This window comes from Dicentrarchus labrax, unplaced genomic scaffold, assembly GCF_905237075.1.
Source record: "Dicentrarchus labrax unplaced genomic scaffold, dlabrax2021, whole genome shotgun sequence".
Classification (NCBI taxonomy): domain Eukaryota; kingdom Metazoa; phylum Chordata; class Actinopteri; family Moronidae; genus Dicentrarchus; species Dicentrarchus labrax.
This window is the reverse complement of record NW_026136710.1, coordinates 15272537-15292782: the sequence shown is the minus strand read 5'-3', so window position 1 is coordinate 15292782 and position 20246 is coordinate 15272537. Positions and strand designations below refer to the sequence as shown.

General features: G+C 39.2%; 1 protein-coding gene across 1 annotated transcript in view; it reads left to right on the top strand.

Moving 5' to 3' along the window:
* Positions 1-20246, top strand: part of LOC127369980 (matrix metalloproteinase-17-like) — a 67289-nt gene that overhangs the window by 28107 nt on the left and 18936 nt on the right. Inside the window, exon 4 of the mRNA XM_051411588.1 lies at positions 10869-11155. Coding sequence (XP_051267548.1) covers positions 10869-11155 — 287 coding nt within the window. The remainder of the gene's footprint in view (positions 1-10868; positions 11156-20246) is intronic.

Sequence of the window (20246 nt, the reverse complement as noted above, 5' to 3'; positions counted from 1 at the left end):
ACAATGAGCTGCCATAACCTGGTGTGCGGGCCAGTGTGTGTGTGTAGAATGTGAATAAATGCATATTTTTTAGAAATCAGAAGATCCAAAACACACACACACACACACATATTGTATGCACATTCACACAGGCGTGTATGCATTGCCTCCCTCCTGGTGAGCTTTAACTTTCTTTCTTTTTTGTTCTGCTGCCAATCATGCAGCGTGCTCCTGTCAGCTCATTCCGCTCTGGAATAAGACGGTATTGTCTTCAGTCCAGTGAAGCACCTTTGTATTCACAGCACTCCGATTTGTAGAACAGTATGCTGGAACAATTGTGGATTATGTGCTGGCTTCAGATCCAGAGAGATTTCCATATGTTGCAGATTTCAGTAAAGTACCATAACAAAGCATTGATATTCTGCATATATTGGCCTCCTCTGTAATTCTCTGGGTGTTCTTTCTGCATCTGTCAGTTTTAGCTGATGTTGTAGCACTTCCATTCCCACACTGCTTGGTTTAGAAAATTATTTTTATCATTTAATATTTCATGGTATCTCTGCTTCATTAGATTATATGGGCAAATAACAGGGCTGACAGAATGGAGATAATGTGCAAAACCGCTAATGAGTCAGATGCAATCTGACAGGCATATAAAATGTTAGTATTCTGATCCACCACATCGGTCAGATTAAAGAAAAGTATGACTGTTTATATTGCTGCTACATATATATTGCATCATTATAGTCATTTTAATTATTTAACTGTACAGGCAAGAAGGCAGTGTGTATGAATAAAATTGTTTACTGATACTTTTTCTTTTAAGTCAGAACAAGTGCATTTTTTAATTCTTTTATTCATGTTTTTATTCTAAGGACTTTTCCCAAAGGCTGGAAGCAGGCACAAAATACAAAAGATTTATATAAGCTCTATATCTGTGATTGGTTTTGACAGTACTTTTCATGCAACACTACCCCACCCAGATCCCAAATTAGTCTATTATATAGTATTACAGTATAGTTTAGTATTACAGTATTACAGTATGTTATTGGAGTTTGTTCATAAGTGAGAGATCAGTGAATGGTATACAATATTAATGTTCATTAGGTTCTTAATAAGGCTAGTGACATGTTAAAAATAATCAGGTTATCTCACATTAAGACTGCAATCATTGCAAGAGTGATTTATTTAATAGAGCTCAGTTACTTGTCGGTCTTACTTTTCTCACACTGCCCTGTATGGTTCTTTTGAATCTGTGCATATGCAACAAAACTGGATGAGATGTGGTTTTTTTTCACAGAAAAACAGTTACGCAGTAACAGTACGGTGAAGCAGATTTTTTTGTTAACCTTAACAAAAATTGTTGGAATAATTGTGCCTGTGTCACCACGCTTAAAATCCATACTGAATATATAGCACCATCAGAAGTAGCAAAGTGCAAATATGTGCAGGTGTTAGCATGCAAAGTCCTTCACTGTTTCATAAAATGTGTGAACAATAAGCACAAACCTCCCTTGGTCTCCACTGTAGAGTCCCATACTGTGTTAACTCGAGGTTAAAATGCTCAAAATTACTGCAGAGGATTGAAACGCTTCAATAGAACTATGACCTTTATTTGGGCATTCACAGAAACAGACTTTCAGTACCTGCTGCGTTTAAAATGTGACTTGTTATGGGCGTCCCTGTTCTGCACCATTGTGTTGAGATTGTTTAATTAGGATATCATATCAACTTACAGTCAGAAGCAAAGACACACTCGCTCATTCCTGATTTAGCTCACCTCGGCAAGATTGACAATGTCTGTTTAAATGGCGCTTCACTCTCTCCTCTGCTTGTTCACACACATCAATTGCATTGTTATGTCCTGAAAATGTGCAGAGTAGGTGGTGAGTGGTGAGTTATTTCACAGAGGGGAAAAAAAGATAGGGAGCTAAGCTGAGTAGCTATTCATTTTAGGGACTCGGATTCAAGTAATGTGTTTTTCCGCAATAGAAATATAAGTAAATTATTTTTGTGATGATGTCTGGGACTCTTTGTGCCGAGGCTGAGCCCTTAATCCCCAATTTAACTCCTGCTTACCTCTTTTTCTTTTTCTCTTACACAAACTCTGCACTCAGCCAAGTATGTTACAGTGGAGTTGTGTAACAGCCCACTGTTAGCTCATTATCTCATATTGTTAGCCCATTATCACAGCAGACAGCCTGGCAGTCATTAGCAGCCCTACTGATAACTCAAACAGATAGGTGTAGCGAGCTGAGTAGAGGAGAGAAAAGATGGGGAGGCGGATGAAGATAATGAAGAGGAAAGAAAGAAAAAAAGCAGGAAACATGAAAAGGAAGACTGCATCTTTTCTTTTTGCATCTGATACCGTAGGTGGGTTTTACTGACTGAAGGCTAGATTGCAAAATCACAAACTCTCATCAGTCTCTTTAGACTTCCAGTCATCTTTCTAATGAAGTAAATGAACTACGCAGTAGAATGAGAAATGTAGGGACATCAACAATGACCATGAAAAATCATGCTTTTGACAGTTTGTGGTGTATTATTATTTCATTAACATAACCTAAAGCTCACAGCCATTGTTTTGTGAGACCTGTATGTTGTAGCCATAGTCAAGCACTCCATTGAGGGTTATTTAAAAACTGTAGAAGTATAGTCACAGTCGAAGGCGGTCAGTAATGAGAGTATTAAGTGTAGCCATAGTCATAACTCAGCAGCAGGGGTCCATCAAAGTGCTAATTATAGCCATAGCTCACAGTGGTTAGTGAGTGTTAAGAAATGCCACAGCTGTATCCAAAGGCACCAGAATGTTATAGCCCTAGAAGTAGTCTGGGACTATACAAAGTAATAACATGAAGCTGCTAGCAATAATCACATACCACAGCATGACAAATGGTTTTTAATTCTCTGGTTCCTTTGACAGCTGAAATATTTGGATCATTTTGGATATGTCTTGTTAAGTATTCTTCAGGTAATTCACTTTCTCCAATTCCTTCACTGTTTGCAAACTAAGAAAAGTAAGTTGAATTCATTTGATTTCTGCATAATGTGGCATTCTGACCTACATGAGGAGAAAAACCTTTATCGAAAATCCAAAATGGCATGGCTGAGCTGTTAACTATTAGAGGCTACTATTGGCCCCCTAAGGGGTAATCTATGACATTTCTTTTATCCAAGAAGACACTGGGGTTATGTGTCTAACTAGGAACAAGATAACAACCCACGCCTTAGTTATTGGACGCCAATATTTTGTTTTCCCAGGTTGGCTAAGGCATGACCTGCCCTAATCTGCCTCTGATTGGCTAGTACTTGTTGCCTTCATTGATTTGATTGCTAATGTTTAGTCATGAGGAGGGAGATTGGTTAGGGTAAGCCAATCAGAGGCCAAAACTGGACTGATTGCAAATTAATATATTGATGCTTAAAGAGTCTACAGCCAAGCTAGCAGTGGTGAACATCTTAGTTTACTGTGTTAGCATGCTAACATTGGTTAATTAGCAGAAAACACAAAATACAGCTGAGACTGATGGGAATTTCATTAGTTTTGCAGGTATTTGGTCATAACCCAAAGTATTGCACACATTTAAATCTGGACATGATGGTAACGCTAGAGCAAAAGTTAAGTGAAAGTTATTACAATTCATCCAGAGGTGGGCAGGAATGTCTGCTAAATTTCATGGCAATCCATCTAACAGTTGTTTAGACATCAGTTTAGACACTTAGTGGACATCCTTCTTTATGTGCAGTTTGAACAAAGTCCATTTGAATTAGCTATCTTGAGTAATAGGTTGTTGATTTCCTTGTAGTCAGGGAAGCATGCACCTTAAGTTCCCCTCATATAAATGAGAGGTGCTATTATTGGTCAGTCACAAATCTATCATTGTGTCTCTTTCAGAAAGCAGTTCTGCCACACAGAAGAGTTTATCGACATCGTACTATGTAATTCCAGGGTATTGAAGTCCTCAGCATTCATCTCCCTGCTGCCATTTAAGGCCACTAACCTGTGAAATTGCTTGGAGGAACCTTAAGAATGAAAAATAACTGTTATTGAGTTTTATCTTATTAAGGACTTATTATTTTTTTTCTCAAGATTTCACATCACCATCTCAGAGTTTGTGAGTGAAATTGTCAGGATAGACAGAGAACGAGGGATGAGAGAGACACGGACTGAAAAGGGGAGAGAAAGATTTGTGGAGAGAGGGTAGACTCACGCAGAGCCTTTTAATTTAGTGTCTTTCAACTTCAGCCTGGATGACATGACGTGTGTGTGTGTGTGTGTGTGTGTGTGTGTGTGTGTGTGTGTGTGTGTGTGTGTGTGTGTGTGTGTGTGTGTGTGTAAGAAGCATGAGGAGTTTTTGGTAATATACAGCATGCATCGGTGTCAATTCAATTCAATTCAAATGGCTTTATTGGCATGATGTAACACTGTACATATTGCCAAAGCACGTGATTGGAATTAAAAATAATAATAATAACAATAAAGGAAAACAATATTTACAGTAAATTAATTATAAACTATACTGTTGGTAATACTGTAACTATGATTGACTCAATCACAATCACAGTCACAATCAATCAATCTCAGTCAGTAAGTAATTAATTACAATTAATCATTCAATCAATGAATTGGTTTGTGTCAACTAAAAATGTAATTAAAACAGCAGTAAAGTAACAGGCTGCAGTCTCTATCAGAGAAATATTTTGATGTTTGTGAGTGTGTTACATGTGTGCATCTACAAACCCATATGAGCATATGAATCACCGTCTGCATATGAGCTTTCAATTTTCAGGGTAATCAGCTTATGTCTACGGAGGGTAGCAGGAGGTGAATTTTATTTGTGTGTGCCTGTGTGTTTGCGTGTGCACGTACTTTTTAGCATCACTTTTGATGTCAGCTCATGTCTCTGCGGAGCAGCAGAGCCACAGGAGGTAAGAGCCTGCTGAGAGGCTGAAGGCGGGGGACAGCAAAAGAGTCTTAGAGTTTTCTTCATCTGTTTCTCTCCCTCTCTCCATCCCTCTGTTCTTCCCTTTCTGCCTCTCTTCATCTGAATCATCACTCGCGCGTGGAAAGGTCTATAAGAAGCACGTGGAAATTAAAAGTCAAGCAGGTGAAATGTAACAGGAGATTGTGTGCGTGCAAAGGTTTTCTGTCTTTCCATATCAGCTTAAGCTCATACACATGTAGTATGCACGCAGACACACACACACACACACACACAAACACACACACACACACACACACAAACATTAACTACACATAAGCCTAGTTGGCTCTTACTCATTTGTCAAATTAAGGTGGAATTCGTGCCATGGAATTAAATAGGCAGAGCAAATGAAGTCCACCTTAATCAGCCTTCTGTCTGTCCAACTAATTTCAAAGTCTGTTAAATCACTGTTTCCTAATCTTTGGCAAAGGAAGCAAGATGCGTTGCTGTCCTGTTTCTTGATTATTGCCATACTCTTATATCATTTCAGTGAAATAGTGGCCTGAAAATGAAAAATTGTCATGAAATTGCATTTAAAGCTGAATTCATTTCCATTATGAAATAAAAATAATGTCTGTACATATGGCAGATTGGGTTGTGGAAGGTTATGTGAAAACTGTTTATGAATCAGCAAAAGTTGAAGAAGATGCTCATGAAGTGTGACACAGCTGAGTAAATAAACATGCCGATCAACATTTTGACAGACATAATGAAAGGTCGTAATTTTCCCAGCCCAGTGTCCCTACAAACTATATATTGGACAAAGTCCAATGCCAACATTCAGTGTCAACACAGGAAATAGTGTGCCCTGTACTGTATTTAGTGAGGGAGGTGAGGGTGAGGGAGAAAGTAAGGGTGTGGAGTTTGGGATGGTGGAGGGGCATAGCATGTCAGTCTTTCATGCAGGAGATCAGATACAGTGTCAGTGCCAATCACAGACTTGCAATTAATGTTTGTAAGATTACCATAACCAAGATCTTTCCTTAACCTTAGGAACCAGTGTTTTTGTTGTCTATAATTTTGCAAAATTATCCAATAGCCCTGTTCTTGCCTTGGAATTTTCTTCGGGGACCCATAGGACAGGCACCAAAATCTTAGTTTTGTCCTACCTACTTTTATAGCTTTACAGTTATACTTTAAATGACTCACTAAAATCTTTCTAAACTGTGTCATCTTACTTTCCAGTCATTAGAATCCATTTGAAAAGAAGCACTGAAAAGATCCAGATCACATTAAACTAGCACAAAACAGCAGCAAGTGCTTTAAGGACTGTTTGCTGCCCTGGGATTTGCCTCTCAGGCTACATTGAGACTTCCCAAACCAACTGGATCTTGTTGGGGTTCCATGCAGCCTAAAAAGATGACACCACTGAGGGCTGTAAAAAAAAAATACCACCTGTTTTTGGGAAAAGTTATTTATGTTTTGATTTGTAGTTGATGATGTGTAATTATGATACAGGTAGTAATTCTTGCTTTTGGTACAGGAATTGGGTGAACGATGCAATTAAATTATCTTTCATTGTCAGTTCTCTACCAATCAATCTAAATGTAATTTTTGGGAGCACACCATTATTAATTAATCTATAAAACTGCCATTTATCACGGAAGGCACGATGACCAGCTCATCATAATGTTTTATTTGCTACTGTAAGTTGATATATATCACTGCAGGAAAGGGCATTCACAAAGTTCAATTTTTTGAAACCTCTATTTTTGCCCTCCCCCACCTACGCCCATGTATCATCAGCATCTCTCTCTCTCTCATACTCACACCCCTGTTCTGCTGTACAAGTCTATTACACAAGCCATTTTTAAAAAGCTTTTGTAATGAGGAACATTTTTTGCGGCTAAGGAAAAGGAGACATCAGATACTCTGTCAGAGATGGAAATGTGTCTGTGTGATCACTGATCCCTCTGAGTGTAGTAGCCTGGAGAAATGCTGAAACTTAAGGACTCGTCATTCTCAGGGAGAACAAACTCTGTATGATTCTGACTAAAGTTAGAACTGTGGAAGATGAAGCCATGGGGAGTTGTCAGAAATATTTCTGCAATAGGAGCGTGTCTGTGATTCCCGCTTTTTACTCCACATTTTGCTCAGTCTCCCTCATATTACAGTAAGTCTCTGTTTTCTAACTATTTTTATCTTTCTTTCCTTCTCCTTCCTCATTATTTTCTTCTTACCTACATCATCCAGCTCATTCTCTCCTTTTGTTTCTCTGAAGATTTGACATGTACAGTGTGGAAAAAAAATAGTGGGTGTTAAAATTTATAAAAAGAGGATTAACAATATAATCTTACATTGTTTAATGCTAGCCCACACACAACACCCCAACACATTCATTTGCGCTTGCATACAAAAATATACTGACAGCAGCAGTGCAGTCTGTTTCTCCCTGACACACACTGCACACTGACAAACACCTAGCCTCACCTTGCTCGCTTGAATTACGACTTATAAGTAGGTGAGTTGTTTGTGGAGTGTAAGTGTTTACTTTCAAACCCCTGCGATAAGCTGTCTGGGTGGGAACAAGTGCACAGAGCAAGTCTCAGCGATCATGAACCTTTCACTCCATCACCACTATACCAACGCCATGACCAGAGATCCTGGGATGGTAAAAGAAAAAAGAAAAGAAAGGAATACAGTGGGGGAGAAGCTTCAGACGGAGGGATGAGTCACCAGTCCCCATCAAGAAGTCGTTAGTCATGAAGAATTCACGTGTGAATTGAAACAACCGTCAAACAAATCATTAGTTTGACAGAAACTTGGCTTTCAAGATGCCACATTTAACAAAAGAAGAAATGGGGATGACAGAGGGCCTTTTTACGAGCAAGACTGTTTGAAGTGACAGAACTTCAGTCTCCGAACCTTTGCATGACCTAAATGTTTACCATGATTGGCACAGTCTGAGTTTGATAGTCCCCTAGCTGGTGCAGCTTGTCTAAACTCATAATGAGGTTTTTGTGGCATTATTGTTGTAGAGTGAGCTTTCTATGCACCGTGAAGCATTACATTATTGTACTGGCATTTGAGTTAAAGTCCTAATTATAAGATTTCAGTTGATGATTTGACGACATTCATGGCGTTAACAGTTTAATACTACAATAAACTCCTTGAGCAGCTCCTTTGTCAGACATACAACAGAGGAACAACTGGTGTATCTGTTCACAGTGTAGCTGAACAAACTCACATTGTTTTAATAAAGAAGTCAGTAATTTTCCATCATGTCACAAGCAACCGGGATTTGATTTCATGCTGCACACAGTGCAATCAGTTCTCCACACAGCGACAGGGCACAGTGATAGCAGTTGGTTACCTTGCTGTGGCACTGGAGATGTGCAGCCTGTCGTCTGGCTGATCCCTCTTGTTCATTTACTCCGTGCAATGCAGTGCTTTGTTTCCTGTGAATCGCTCAATTTAATACACAATGTCAGGAATATAACTTTAAGACTCTTTACACTGGTGGTTCCAGCGGAAAAACATTCAGTGAATCCTTATAGCCAGCCTCAGTACGCTCTTTATTTGAACATTGTTCCTTTTCATTCAACTTTAGCTGCACTCTCTTTATGTCAGTCATTATGCCCCCTGCACTGGCTCCCAGTTTGAGAACCACTGGATTTAGACTATCCTATTAGATTAGATTAGATTATCTAAAAAAACGTTTCTACAGCTGACATTGAGTTAACAAATGTGTGCTGAATTAAAACCAGCCAGCCAGAAAAACCGCATGCTATCCCTTGAGTAAGAGAGAATTCATTTCTATGTCGGTTTATCCTCTCAGCTAAAGTGCACTCACCTTCAACTCTCCTCACAGAGTTCACAGTCCTTGTTGCTTAGTGAACATCTCTCCATTCACCATTTCACACAGATTTGAACTTTTTTTCCCATTTCCTTTTTTCATAAAAATTGCAGCATGAATGAGAAACGCAGGTGGTCTGACAGATGGTCATTTTTCTTTTACCGCAGGTACATGCAACAATCAAGGTTCTCCTGAGGTTTTTTTCCACCAATTTGTTATCCTTTTTATTTGAGTCTTTCAGTATGTTTTCCTTTCACATTCAGAGACCAATAACTTCTGTTTGTGCATTGTGGAATTCAGTTGTTATGTGTATTGTAGTATTAAACTAGCCCTCTGGTCTGTCTATGACAATCAATATGTGAATCAATATACATGTTTTGCTCCTGTTTTGATTAAGCTACAGTCTTGCCTCACTTGATGCAAGTCCAATACATGGAGTGCCACCCAGCAGGATATGCTGGATAACCCAAAACACCTCCAATATGTTAGCGTATATAGGATGTTAGTTGTACGAAGTCATTTGAAACTGGACAATTTCCTGTACTATAAAGTACCTTAAGTGTTTTTAGAGTGAACTTTTATGTATCCAATCAATTGATGCAAATGTTTCAATGATGACTGATAGCTTTTGATGTTAGAATTAAAGAAGGAAGCTCCATCAGTACACCACTTTGTTCATTTTTAACCGATTGATAGCAGGTTGTAAGATGGTTGTGGCAGTACTCTCTCTAGGCTGAGAGCCCATCCTACTGATGAACGCTGATTAAATTTCCTAGAGCTGCCTGATATGGCCAAATCACCTCTTGTATTTAGACAAAGTGCTTTTGTGGGGAGAAAGCAGGCAAGTGCATTATGTAGAAGCAGATGAGTTGGGGGAGGCAAAGGCTGATTGGTGGAGAGAAAAGACAGGGAATGAGAGAGACGATGAGAGAATGGAGAAGATTTAGAAGTAAAGGCAAACGTAGCATGCCGTCTGAGTGGTTTTCTGTTTATTTTGTCTTGTTTTTACTGTCTCTGATGGAAAGAAATAGCATGAGAGATGTTAAGGTGATGAGAGGAAGGAAGGAAATAAGACAGTGAAAAAGCAGATGAGTTGTTCTTGAAAGCTAATGCCGTAATCTCTTCCGATGCGCAATGTAACCTCAACGTATTATCAGAATATGTGAGCAGCAGGAGCACCTTACCATGAAATACAAAAACCAATGGAATCACATAAAACATTCAAACAGAAATTTTGGTTTTCAGTGTGTCCCAGTTGCAAACATGGTATGGTTGACTCTCCATACTGCTCTCCAGTATCTACTATATACCAACCCTTCTCATTTCCTTTTTTCACTCTTTCTGTCTCCTGTGCTCAGCTCCCTCTTTCCCACGCTTTTACCTTTCTCGTCTCTTCTCCCTCATCATCTCTGTCACCCTTACACATGACATGCTTCTCTTCTTCTCTTGTCTCCTCCCACGGATTTTACCTCACTTACCCTTTCCTCCTTTAATTTTCACTTTCTTCTCTTGTTTCTTGTCCATCATCATTTTTCTCCTCTCTTTTTTTGCCCAGCTCGTGTCTCTCGTCTCCAATTTTACTTTGTTCTTCTGTAAAAGTTTCCCGTCCACTTCCTTCATCAGCCACCTCTTCTCTAATCTCCTTTCTTGTACTCTTAACTGCCAGATCATTCTTTTCCACCTCCTCAAGGAGGAAATTTATTTATTACACAACACGAGGTTGTACAATGAAATTCAAGTTCCCACTCTCTTCATGCTACATACATAGAAAAATAATAAAAAAATAGTAGAATAACTATAAAATGAAATAAAACAATGTATACACAAAACAGTGCGTCCACTTTGGCCGCGTTTGAGCACCAAGCATCAACAAAAGTCTGCATCCTCTCATCCAGCGTTCTGCCGTACACGGTCTGTCCATCAAGTGTTGGTCCGGGATGTTGATGGAGCTGGTCTCTGTAAAGATGTGGGCACAAAAGTCCCTGATTTCCTGTTGTTTGGCCAGCCTGAATCCCATTTTGAGCTAGTTGCACAGCCAAGCAACCTCATTCCCTCTTCTTTCTCCTTCTATTAAGTAATATATTCCCTCTTTCCCTTTATTTTCCCAGAGTGAGGACCTTCCCCAAGGATTCAGCCTTACTGGGCAGGGACACTGTTCGAGCCCTGATGTACTACGCCTTGAAGGTCTGGAGTGACATCGCACCACTTAACTTCCATGAAGTGGCAGGAAGTGATGCAGACATTCAAATCGACTTCACTAAGGCTGACCACAATGATGGATATCCCTTTGATGGGCCAGGGGGAACTGTGGCGCACGCATTTTTCCCCGGAGAGAGGTTCACAGCTGGGGATACGCACTTTGATGATGACGAGGCATGGACTTTCAGATCTCCAGGTAATGAATGATGCAATCTGCTCTATTAAACCATAGTCTCTATGTGCTTGTACAAATGTGTAACATCCATTTGGTGCCAGCAGCACAGAATGAAATAGATTATATTTTTTCTGTCACATTTATATCTTCTAAAAGAGAATTTGGTTTGTCATAACTTAATATGTGATGGTTTTAATTTGTTTATTTTCCTTCATAAACAACATATTTCAGTGGAGTTACTTGAGTTTAGCTGTGTTAATTAGCTGAGCTTTCCCAGTACCCTGTGGCAACTGCAGAAGTACCCCCGGGGTAACACTGGTTGAGTTTCACTGCCCTAGGTGATACTGTTGTACAGCCCTTAATTGCTTTACACCTTTGTGATTCAAGTCATAACAATGTTGTGTACATGCTGAGATGTCTACAAATGAGTGAATACTGTTGGCAGCTAGATCTGTGCACTCTTCTGAGCAACTGGGAGATTGTTTTCCAAGCAAAGTTGCTGCTGAGTAATGCAGAAACGCTTAGCTGATGAAAATTAATCCTCAATATAATAATCAATTCATCACTTAAAGGTCCTGTGTAGCATTTAGCTGCATCTAACAGTGGTTAACTGAACATGAAAACTTGAGAGGCCGTAAGCCAGTGTTTGGTTTGTATATTCTGGGCTACAGAGAATCATGGGGGTGAAACATGGGGGGCTCCTTAGAATGGGACGCTAATGAAAACTTAATTATGAGTATTATATTTAATTTCTGTCAATTACCCCCTCTGGTAACACTTTATAATGAGTACACACTATTAAGCATTAGTTAAGCATGAATAAATACTGAATTCATCATTTATAACACATGAATACACATTAGTATGTAGTTTATAAACACAGTTAAAAATGTTTTATTCATCATTGATAAGCACATTAGTTATGGATTAGTAAATACTGAATTCATCATTTATAAAGCATGATTCTGCTGTAAATAGTCATTACTATGTGGTTTATAATCACAGGTATAAATGTTTTACTCTTCATTGTACTGTACATTTCTGCATGCACTTGCACATCCACTATTCAGACATGTATTAATGAGTAGTGACTGTGTTAGCAGATGTTCTATAAAACTCACAACAAATTCATTTTCTAATGATGGCCTATAAACAGTTATTAATGCAGGAATTCACAGTTACAAAGCACTTACTACTCATTAATTATTTTACGCGAGCTTATCTAAAGTGAGCACTATCTATGGCTTATTAAGGATTTACAAATGAGATATAAAGGCTGACAATGCCTCGAGACTCACAAAATGTTCAGTTATCTTAACAGACGAAGGAGAGACACAACACAAAGGGATATAGAACATATTGTATTGATATTTACTGCAACTTCCCAACATATTGTATGAAGACGAACAAGGGTGGTTTATGAAGACATGCTATTGTTGTGATCTTATCTGTTTGGGACGTGTACGTTGAGCTCCCGCTCTCAGCACGTCATCAACGTGATGACGTGCTGAGAGCGGGATGTTACGTCATATTTACGTTAACTCTCAGAAGTTTGTGACAGTGCAGCCTTTGTCTTTGTTTGGTAGCACACATTATGGTTGAAAGATAACGTTAGCTTGTCAGCAGCTGCAGGTGTTTGCCCGCGCTCCCCGACTCACGTTACTAACGTTACTAATGTTAGTAACGTTAGTAACGTTACTAACGTTACCGACCCGCCCGCGGTGGCTAAGCCGACCTAGCCTAGTCTCGTCTAGCCGGTCGAGGTGAGTGCCTAGCAGCGGCGGGTCGGCTTAGCCACCGCGGGCGGGTCGGTAACGTTAGTAACGTTAGTCATTAGTGTCAAGTGACAAGCTAACGTTATCTTTCAACCATAATGTGTGCTACCAAACAAAGACATATACTCTCCTCTAGAGCCGCTGACGGCCGTCGACTCCAATGTGCTTCTCCATGCTCCCCTTGGCTGCACTGTCAGAAACTTCTGAGAGTTAACGTAAATATGACGTAACATCCCGCTCTCAGCACGTCATCACGTTGATGACGTGCTGAGAGCGGGAGCTCAACGTACACGTCCCAAACAGATAAGATCACAACAATAGCATGTGTTCATAAACCACCCTTGTTCGTCTTTATACAATATGTTGGGAAGTTGCAGTAAATATCAATACAATATGTTCTATATCCCTTTGTGTTGTGTCTCTCTTTCGTCTGTTAAGATAACTGAACATTTTGTGAGTCTCGAGGCATTGCCAGCCTTTATATCTCATTTGTAAATGCTTAATAAACCATAGATAGTGCTCACTTTAGATAAGCTCGCGTAAAATACTTAATTAACGAGTAGTAAGTACTTTGTAACTGTGAATTCCTGCATTAATCACTGTTTATAGGCCATCATTATTGTGAGTTTTATAGAACATCTGCTAACACAGTCACTAATCATTAATACATGTCTGAATAGTGGATGTGCAAGTGCATGCAGAAATGTACAGTACAATGAAGAGTAAAACATTTATACCTGTGATTATAAACCACATAGTAATGACTATTTACAGCAGAATCATGCTTTATAAATGATGAATTCAGTATTTACTAATCCATAACTAATGTGCTTATCAATGATGAATAAAACATTTTTAACTGTGTTTATAAACTACATACTAATGTGTATTCATGTGTTATAAATGATGAATTCAGTATTTATTCATGCTTAACTAATGCTTAATAGTGTGTACTCATTATAAAGTGTTACCGATCCTCTTAAATCCTACAAGACCAGTGTGGTCCTTTAAACTCTTAAATCCAAAATGCCAAACATTTCCTGCACCAGTTTCTCAAATGTGAGGATTTTCTGCGTGAGTATTTTTTTTTTGTTAAAGTAAATTGGGTTTTGAACTGTAAACCCAATTTTAAATAATAATAATTTGTTTTTGAACTGTTGGTCTGACATAAAAAGCTATGAAAACTTTATCGTGGCCTCTCAAAGCTTGTTTTAAGCATTTTCACATTTATTTTGATTGATACTGATATTGATAGGTGATAGACTCATGTATAGTCATTAGTTGCAGCCCAACTGTTTTCACACCACAAATAAGATTCTATTGTCGTGTTGTACTGAAGTAAAGGCAGAAGTCTCCGTTGTGGAAATCTCATAACCTCGTCCAAAATCCTAAATTATCTGCACTATTAAGTCTGTTATTACAGTCATCGACACACAGGCTGTGTTTGGCCCATTCCAGTGAACCATATTCATTCAGCGTTTCTGCTTTGAGCTGTGTGGGCTAATAGATTGGTTTATGCAGTGTTATCCTGAATGATCTGGCCAAATTTCTTTCATCAAACAGTTTTCAAAGAGCTTGATTACCCGCTGAGGGAGATCTGCGAGTATGAAATGAGGACAGGATGACAGCGGCTCGAAATGGAATTCAATCAGCTCTGCCAATCAAAAATAGACAAGCTTATATTAGAAATATCCATTATTCCTAGACAGCTCTGGAATACACAGCACAGTGCTTTGTTTTGGTTTATGAAAGTAACATCTGCACATTCACTGATTCATTTAATTCAGTCTTTCATACATTCACTCACTCACTCACAATACAATAACTATCCTCTCTGTCACGTGCCTCCTCTTTGCACTTCTGAACTGTCTGTGTCCTTCCTATCTTATAAATAATTGTGAATTCCAGAGCCTTCGCTGTGTGTGTTTTCACGCTGGTGCAAATGAAATTACTGATGGCACAACAGGACCATTTTTTAAAATGTGAGCAAATGGTCACATTCTGATAAGAAACTCGGCGGTTGTGTCACTCAGCATCATCCTCATTTCTCCCGGATGTCCTTTGCTGTTTTTTAAAAAAGGGAGGGAGGGAGGTGGCAAGCAAGAAAGGGCAGGGGAGCATTATGAGTCCACTCATCCGGATGAAATGAGCGGATGGAGTGATCTAGTCGCAGTGAATGCATCATCAGGCAGAGGCTGTCTCAGTGCGGTCACACGAATGACAGCATAAATCATTAAGTCTCCCTTTCTCTGACTTGCTTTCTTTAGTCTTCCTTTCATCTGGATGACTGAACTTAAAATGACCTTCGTCTCTCCTGTACTCAGTACCTCCATTCATCCCTTTTTTTTAAAGATGGATGGACAGAAGAGGAGAGAGGGAATGGTGATACGAAGAGAAGTAAAGATGACAAGAGAAATTGTTTGGAAACTTTTGAGAGATGTCTTAGCCAAATAAGTCAAAAAGACAAATGCAGTTCTGCATGACAGTTCATATTTGACCTTGGAAATATTAGTATGACACAACCATACCAACTCAAGGTCCAGTTTATTGGAAAAGTTGTCATTGGATGATGGAAATTTGCTCAGTGTAAACCTTTTTGACCCAACTGTTATTTAATTAAACTGCAGCAAAGTCTTCACAATCGCTGCGACTCTGTCAAGATTATAGATTATGTGAAATTAAGTGCAAAACTTAAGCAAAGAACCTGTGGCAAAGTGTCTCTAAAAAGATGGAACCCTCCTGCTGTGAGCAGAAACAGCTCTCCTTAAAGATATTCACATTGTTGCACTCAATTGTATGCACACAAAGTGACACAAATAATTGTGTAAGAAAAGGTAAAATCTTGCCAACAACCTGGGTGAAGTGGTTGAATAAATATTCTGTGTCTACTGTATATATTTGTAGTTGGTAGAGAGAATTTGGCCACTAAATTTTGGTGGCACATGGCAGAGAAATTTAAAAAAAGTTAACAAATTAACTTTTTCTAATTATATCTTCTGTTTGTGGATAGTTTATGTCTCTATTTTCCCTTTGTCTTTATAGAATTGCTAATAGTACCTAAGCAGGGCAAGAGTAATTGTTACTGCCATGCTGTATATACCACCATCTGCTAAAATGTCCCGAAGCAAAGAGATGAAGGGGTGCCAGAAGTTTGTGATATGTGGGGATGCCATTACTCTTCCTCAGATTCCAAGTGAACCTTATTTCCTTGCAGGGGAAACAGAATTGCATGACTTGGCAGCTTATACCTATTTCTAACTACACCTCTTTCTCACCTCACCCTCACACATCCCAAATAGAGTAATTCCTGGATGAAAGGTAAATTCATGACATAACCTGACATAAATACCTCTTCCAAAGCTGGAAGCAAAAATAGAGAAATCTGTAGGAGAGCAGTATTTTATGAATCGGCAGCACAGACAATATGAGTGATTTTTCCACACAGATGCAATGAGAGTAGGCCTATACACTGTGTGATTTTCAGGGTTATGTGTACATTATCTTGTGCAATGCACTGAAAGAAACATAGCTCAGTTACGGTGCATGCACACCAAGCATCAGTGCTTTATTTGATGTTGCTGCAATGTGAAAAAGTTTTCAAATTTCTGGGCCCTTCCCGGGTGATCAATCATCAGTTTCTAACACGATTTTCATTTTACATTGCCACATTTTTCACAAATATTATCCATAGGAATATGTATGGAAATAATAATCTTGCAGTTGCAGTATTTGGGTATCATACAATATTAGTTAGCTAGTTATAAGTATTTTTAGGTTACTTTATAATTTTACACACCGAAAGACTAAGATTTCCTGGTGTCCCAGTGTAATGTGATTGAACCTTTAGACAGTTATTTATTCGTCATAGACAATAAGCAGGACCAGAATTTCAACTCTGGTTGCAAAAAAGAGCTAATTTGTTGTGAGACCGAAGGTTGAGTTGCTTATCTGATATCCCAGACCTGAAAGATAAATCTGATTCAGCACTATGTTCTCCTTAATTGAATTTGTAGTATTGAGGTTAAAATAATGCCATTAGCTGAAAACAAGTTGTGGATTTAACAAGAGATTAAAATCAAACAAACTAGATGTTAATGGCATGACTTTGCTACCTTCATTATTTACTATTTTGTGAATTTAAAAGCTGCAGGGTCCTGGTCTGACCTCGTGATTTAGATTAAACATCAACCTAAACAATGAGTCTTAGAGTGTGTGAGGCTGTCTATTGCAGCTGGTGAGTCTGTGATGGGGCCAGGACCTGCATGGATTTCCCTCCTTTGTTTTGCGCTGTCAGGGCTGTGAGCCATATGTTACAGGACAGCAGCTCAATCTGCTCCAATTAGGCCTCCCACAAGGCCGCAGCAGTGGCAGGACAAGCAGAGGATGCTGTAGTGAAGCCTGAGTGTGTGTGTGCATGGGGCAGTTGGGGGGGGGTCAGCAACAGCTGCATAGATGTAGGTTTGTTAATGGAAGCAGGCCAGTGATGGAGGGAGGGGTCAGAGGTGGGACCCCGTCTATATGACTGTAATTTATGTCTCTCTCCATGCATAAAGAGAGTCATTGAAGTTCAAACAACCACTAAGCTACAGTAATTGTATTGTGTTAAAGACATTTGTACATAAACCAGTCAAGTAACTCAAACTAAAGCTAAGAACAGTATAACAAGCAAAGTTATTGCCCTTAATATGTTCTTAATGCAACTTTTTGCCTGCTATAAATAACTGGAGACTGATGGTAGCCATTGTGTTAGTACAATAAAGTGAAAATATGGATTGATTGTGTGAATCATCATACATTTCAAGGATATTTCTTTCTCCTACTGTGATGAATCCCCTCTAGGGTGAAATTCACATCCAGTGCATCAAACTCTTCCATCTGTAAAGCAAGCACAGACTGCTATTTTTAACTCTTAAATCTTCTGAAGACCAAAACTCTCCCCAAATGTCTTTAATCAGCTCCCCAAAGATAGCCACAGACCTGGCAGAATTCTCACTCCTTCTGCAGACTGAAGTTCAGCTCACCTCCGGATTATAATGCTTTGTTTAGCCGTAGACTTTGCCTTTTCTGTACCGCTCTCAGGCTGCCAGACTGAGGCACTGAGGCAGGGAGGGTGGGAAAGTGAATAAAACAACTTTTAATTTCTTCAAGTCACACTCTGCCAGCCCCACCTTGCTGTTGTCTCACAACAAGCTCCTCCGGCATCATTAGCTTGTCTCTAAGGCATTGTTCGGCTGATGTCAGTATCACTGTTTCTATGTATCATTCTGCCCGTAAGACAGCAAACACTGAGTCCTGCCCGGCTCAGCTCTGCTCCCACAGAGCTATCAGATTCCTAAATTGTTGTTCTTAGCAACTTTTTCAAAGCATGCTAATCCCTTGAGAACATGTAAACTTGTTAGGTCAGCCCAGAAGGTAAGAAGTGAATGTTGGTGCTTCAGCAGATTGTAGAGCTATGTAATCGTCTTTAGAAAAATGAGCCTTATCAGACAAATCCGTAGCTGAGAAATTGCCTTTGCTAATTCCCTTCCCCCCCATCTCCCGGTGCATTGTTCTCAGCGGGACCCTAAATCTGGTTCTGCTAAGGCCAAGTCCTAATGTGTATGATGATGCTGAATAGTGGAATATTAAGCACCACATTTAGCGGACCAATTCACCCCTGCTGTGTGATTGATGGCTCCGACGTCCATTAGGAGTCGTGAGAGGCGGAATCTCAGTGAGATCAAATAAGTTGAGGTCTGGAAGTGCCGTTTTTTGCTTTGACAGGCAGCAGATTGCTTCTGTTAATTATCACTCTGCCAGCAATCTGCTTCTGCAAACTGATTACCCTGACTAAAACAAAAGCATCATTAAGCAGGTGAATTTTTCATGACATCAAATTTTTTTCCGTGTGTGTGCAACTGTTTAGGTGTATATGTCTCTGTGAGGATGTATTCCTCAGTGAGAGAGAAGAAACACTTATGCAAAACAATGGTAGGCAGATAAATGCTACTATACAGTCGTTCATTTAAACTTCTTTTCAGATAATATGACATACATGTATACATTATTGCTACCAGATGCTTCAGTCAGTTTGGTACAGTCATCTGGAGTGGGACACACACATTTTTGCCTTCATTTCATAGGTGAAGGTATCAAGATAAGAGAGGAAGGAGGTGAAAGGGGGATGAGAAGCAGGAATGGTGCCCGGCTGTTGCGGTTATATGGTGTTAACCATTAGGATAGGACACCCGTATGTTTTGATTTTTAGATTTAGTGTTGACTTTGACTTTGCAAGTTCACTACCTTCTTATATATGACTTCAATTCATCTCTGTGAAATATGTAGGGAACAATTTAGGTTATGGAACAATGTAGGTTACTGTCCTTGTCATTCTCTGTCTGTCTTTTTTGTTAGTTAAGGAGAATAGGGAAAGATATGCAAGTAAAGTTACAGTCTCTTAAAGAACAAGGAAAATGACAGTCATGATACAAGGGATGAATTTACACGTTCTAGGCTACATTATGTTGTTATGTGTATCTTATACAGAGCATAATTGAAAATGTAATTTAGAGTTCTGTCTTAAAACCAACTCTTTATGTCGTGTCACATGTTGTTCCCGCCCTATGTTTCACACCACCACATTTCCAGACTGATGCTTGCTGTAACATAGCAGACAATAACAAATCATTCAAGTACAATACAGAATAGATAAATAAATAATGCTGCAAAACAATACAGACACAGAAAATAGCAACATAATCAGAACCCATAGACAAACAAACACAACATAAAGCTGGAACAGGTAGGAGGGCAGAGTGAAGTACTGCAGTAAGAAACCTTACCCACTAATGTTCCCTGCCTTATCAATTACATAAACTAATCATTTTAGTTTTTCTGCCATCATCTATAAAGGGTACGTACTGTATATATCATTGTTCCTCTAAAGCTTAGTCCATCAAAAACTACTGATTCAAATTACTGATTCATCTGATTAATATCATATTATTATAATTTGTAGATTAAATGTGTCAACTTTTAAGCACAGTTTGTGCCCAGGTGGTCATAATGTTAAGCTAGACTATGTGTTTTCCTCTACTGTGTTTGCATGAAGTATGAAGCAACATAGCCATTAGGTTTCTTGTGGTCACTTTTGTTAAATTTGAACAACTGTGCCAGTGGACAGATCTGCTGTGTCAGCGGCTTTAGAGGATATAAGACTGGGCTGTGTTCACGTACCTCCGGTGGATAAACATGTAAGCACACAGCTCCGTTAGGGCTCATTGAGCATGCAGGATATATCAGAAAAGATTGTACTCTTGTGGCCTGTAACCGCAGCTGAATTTTTACGCCATTACTCT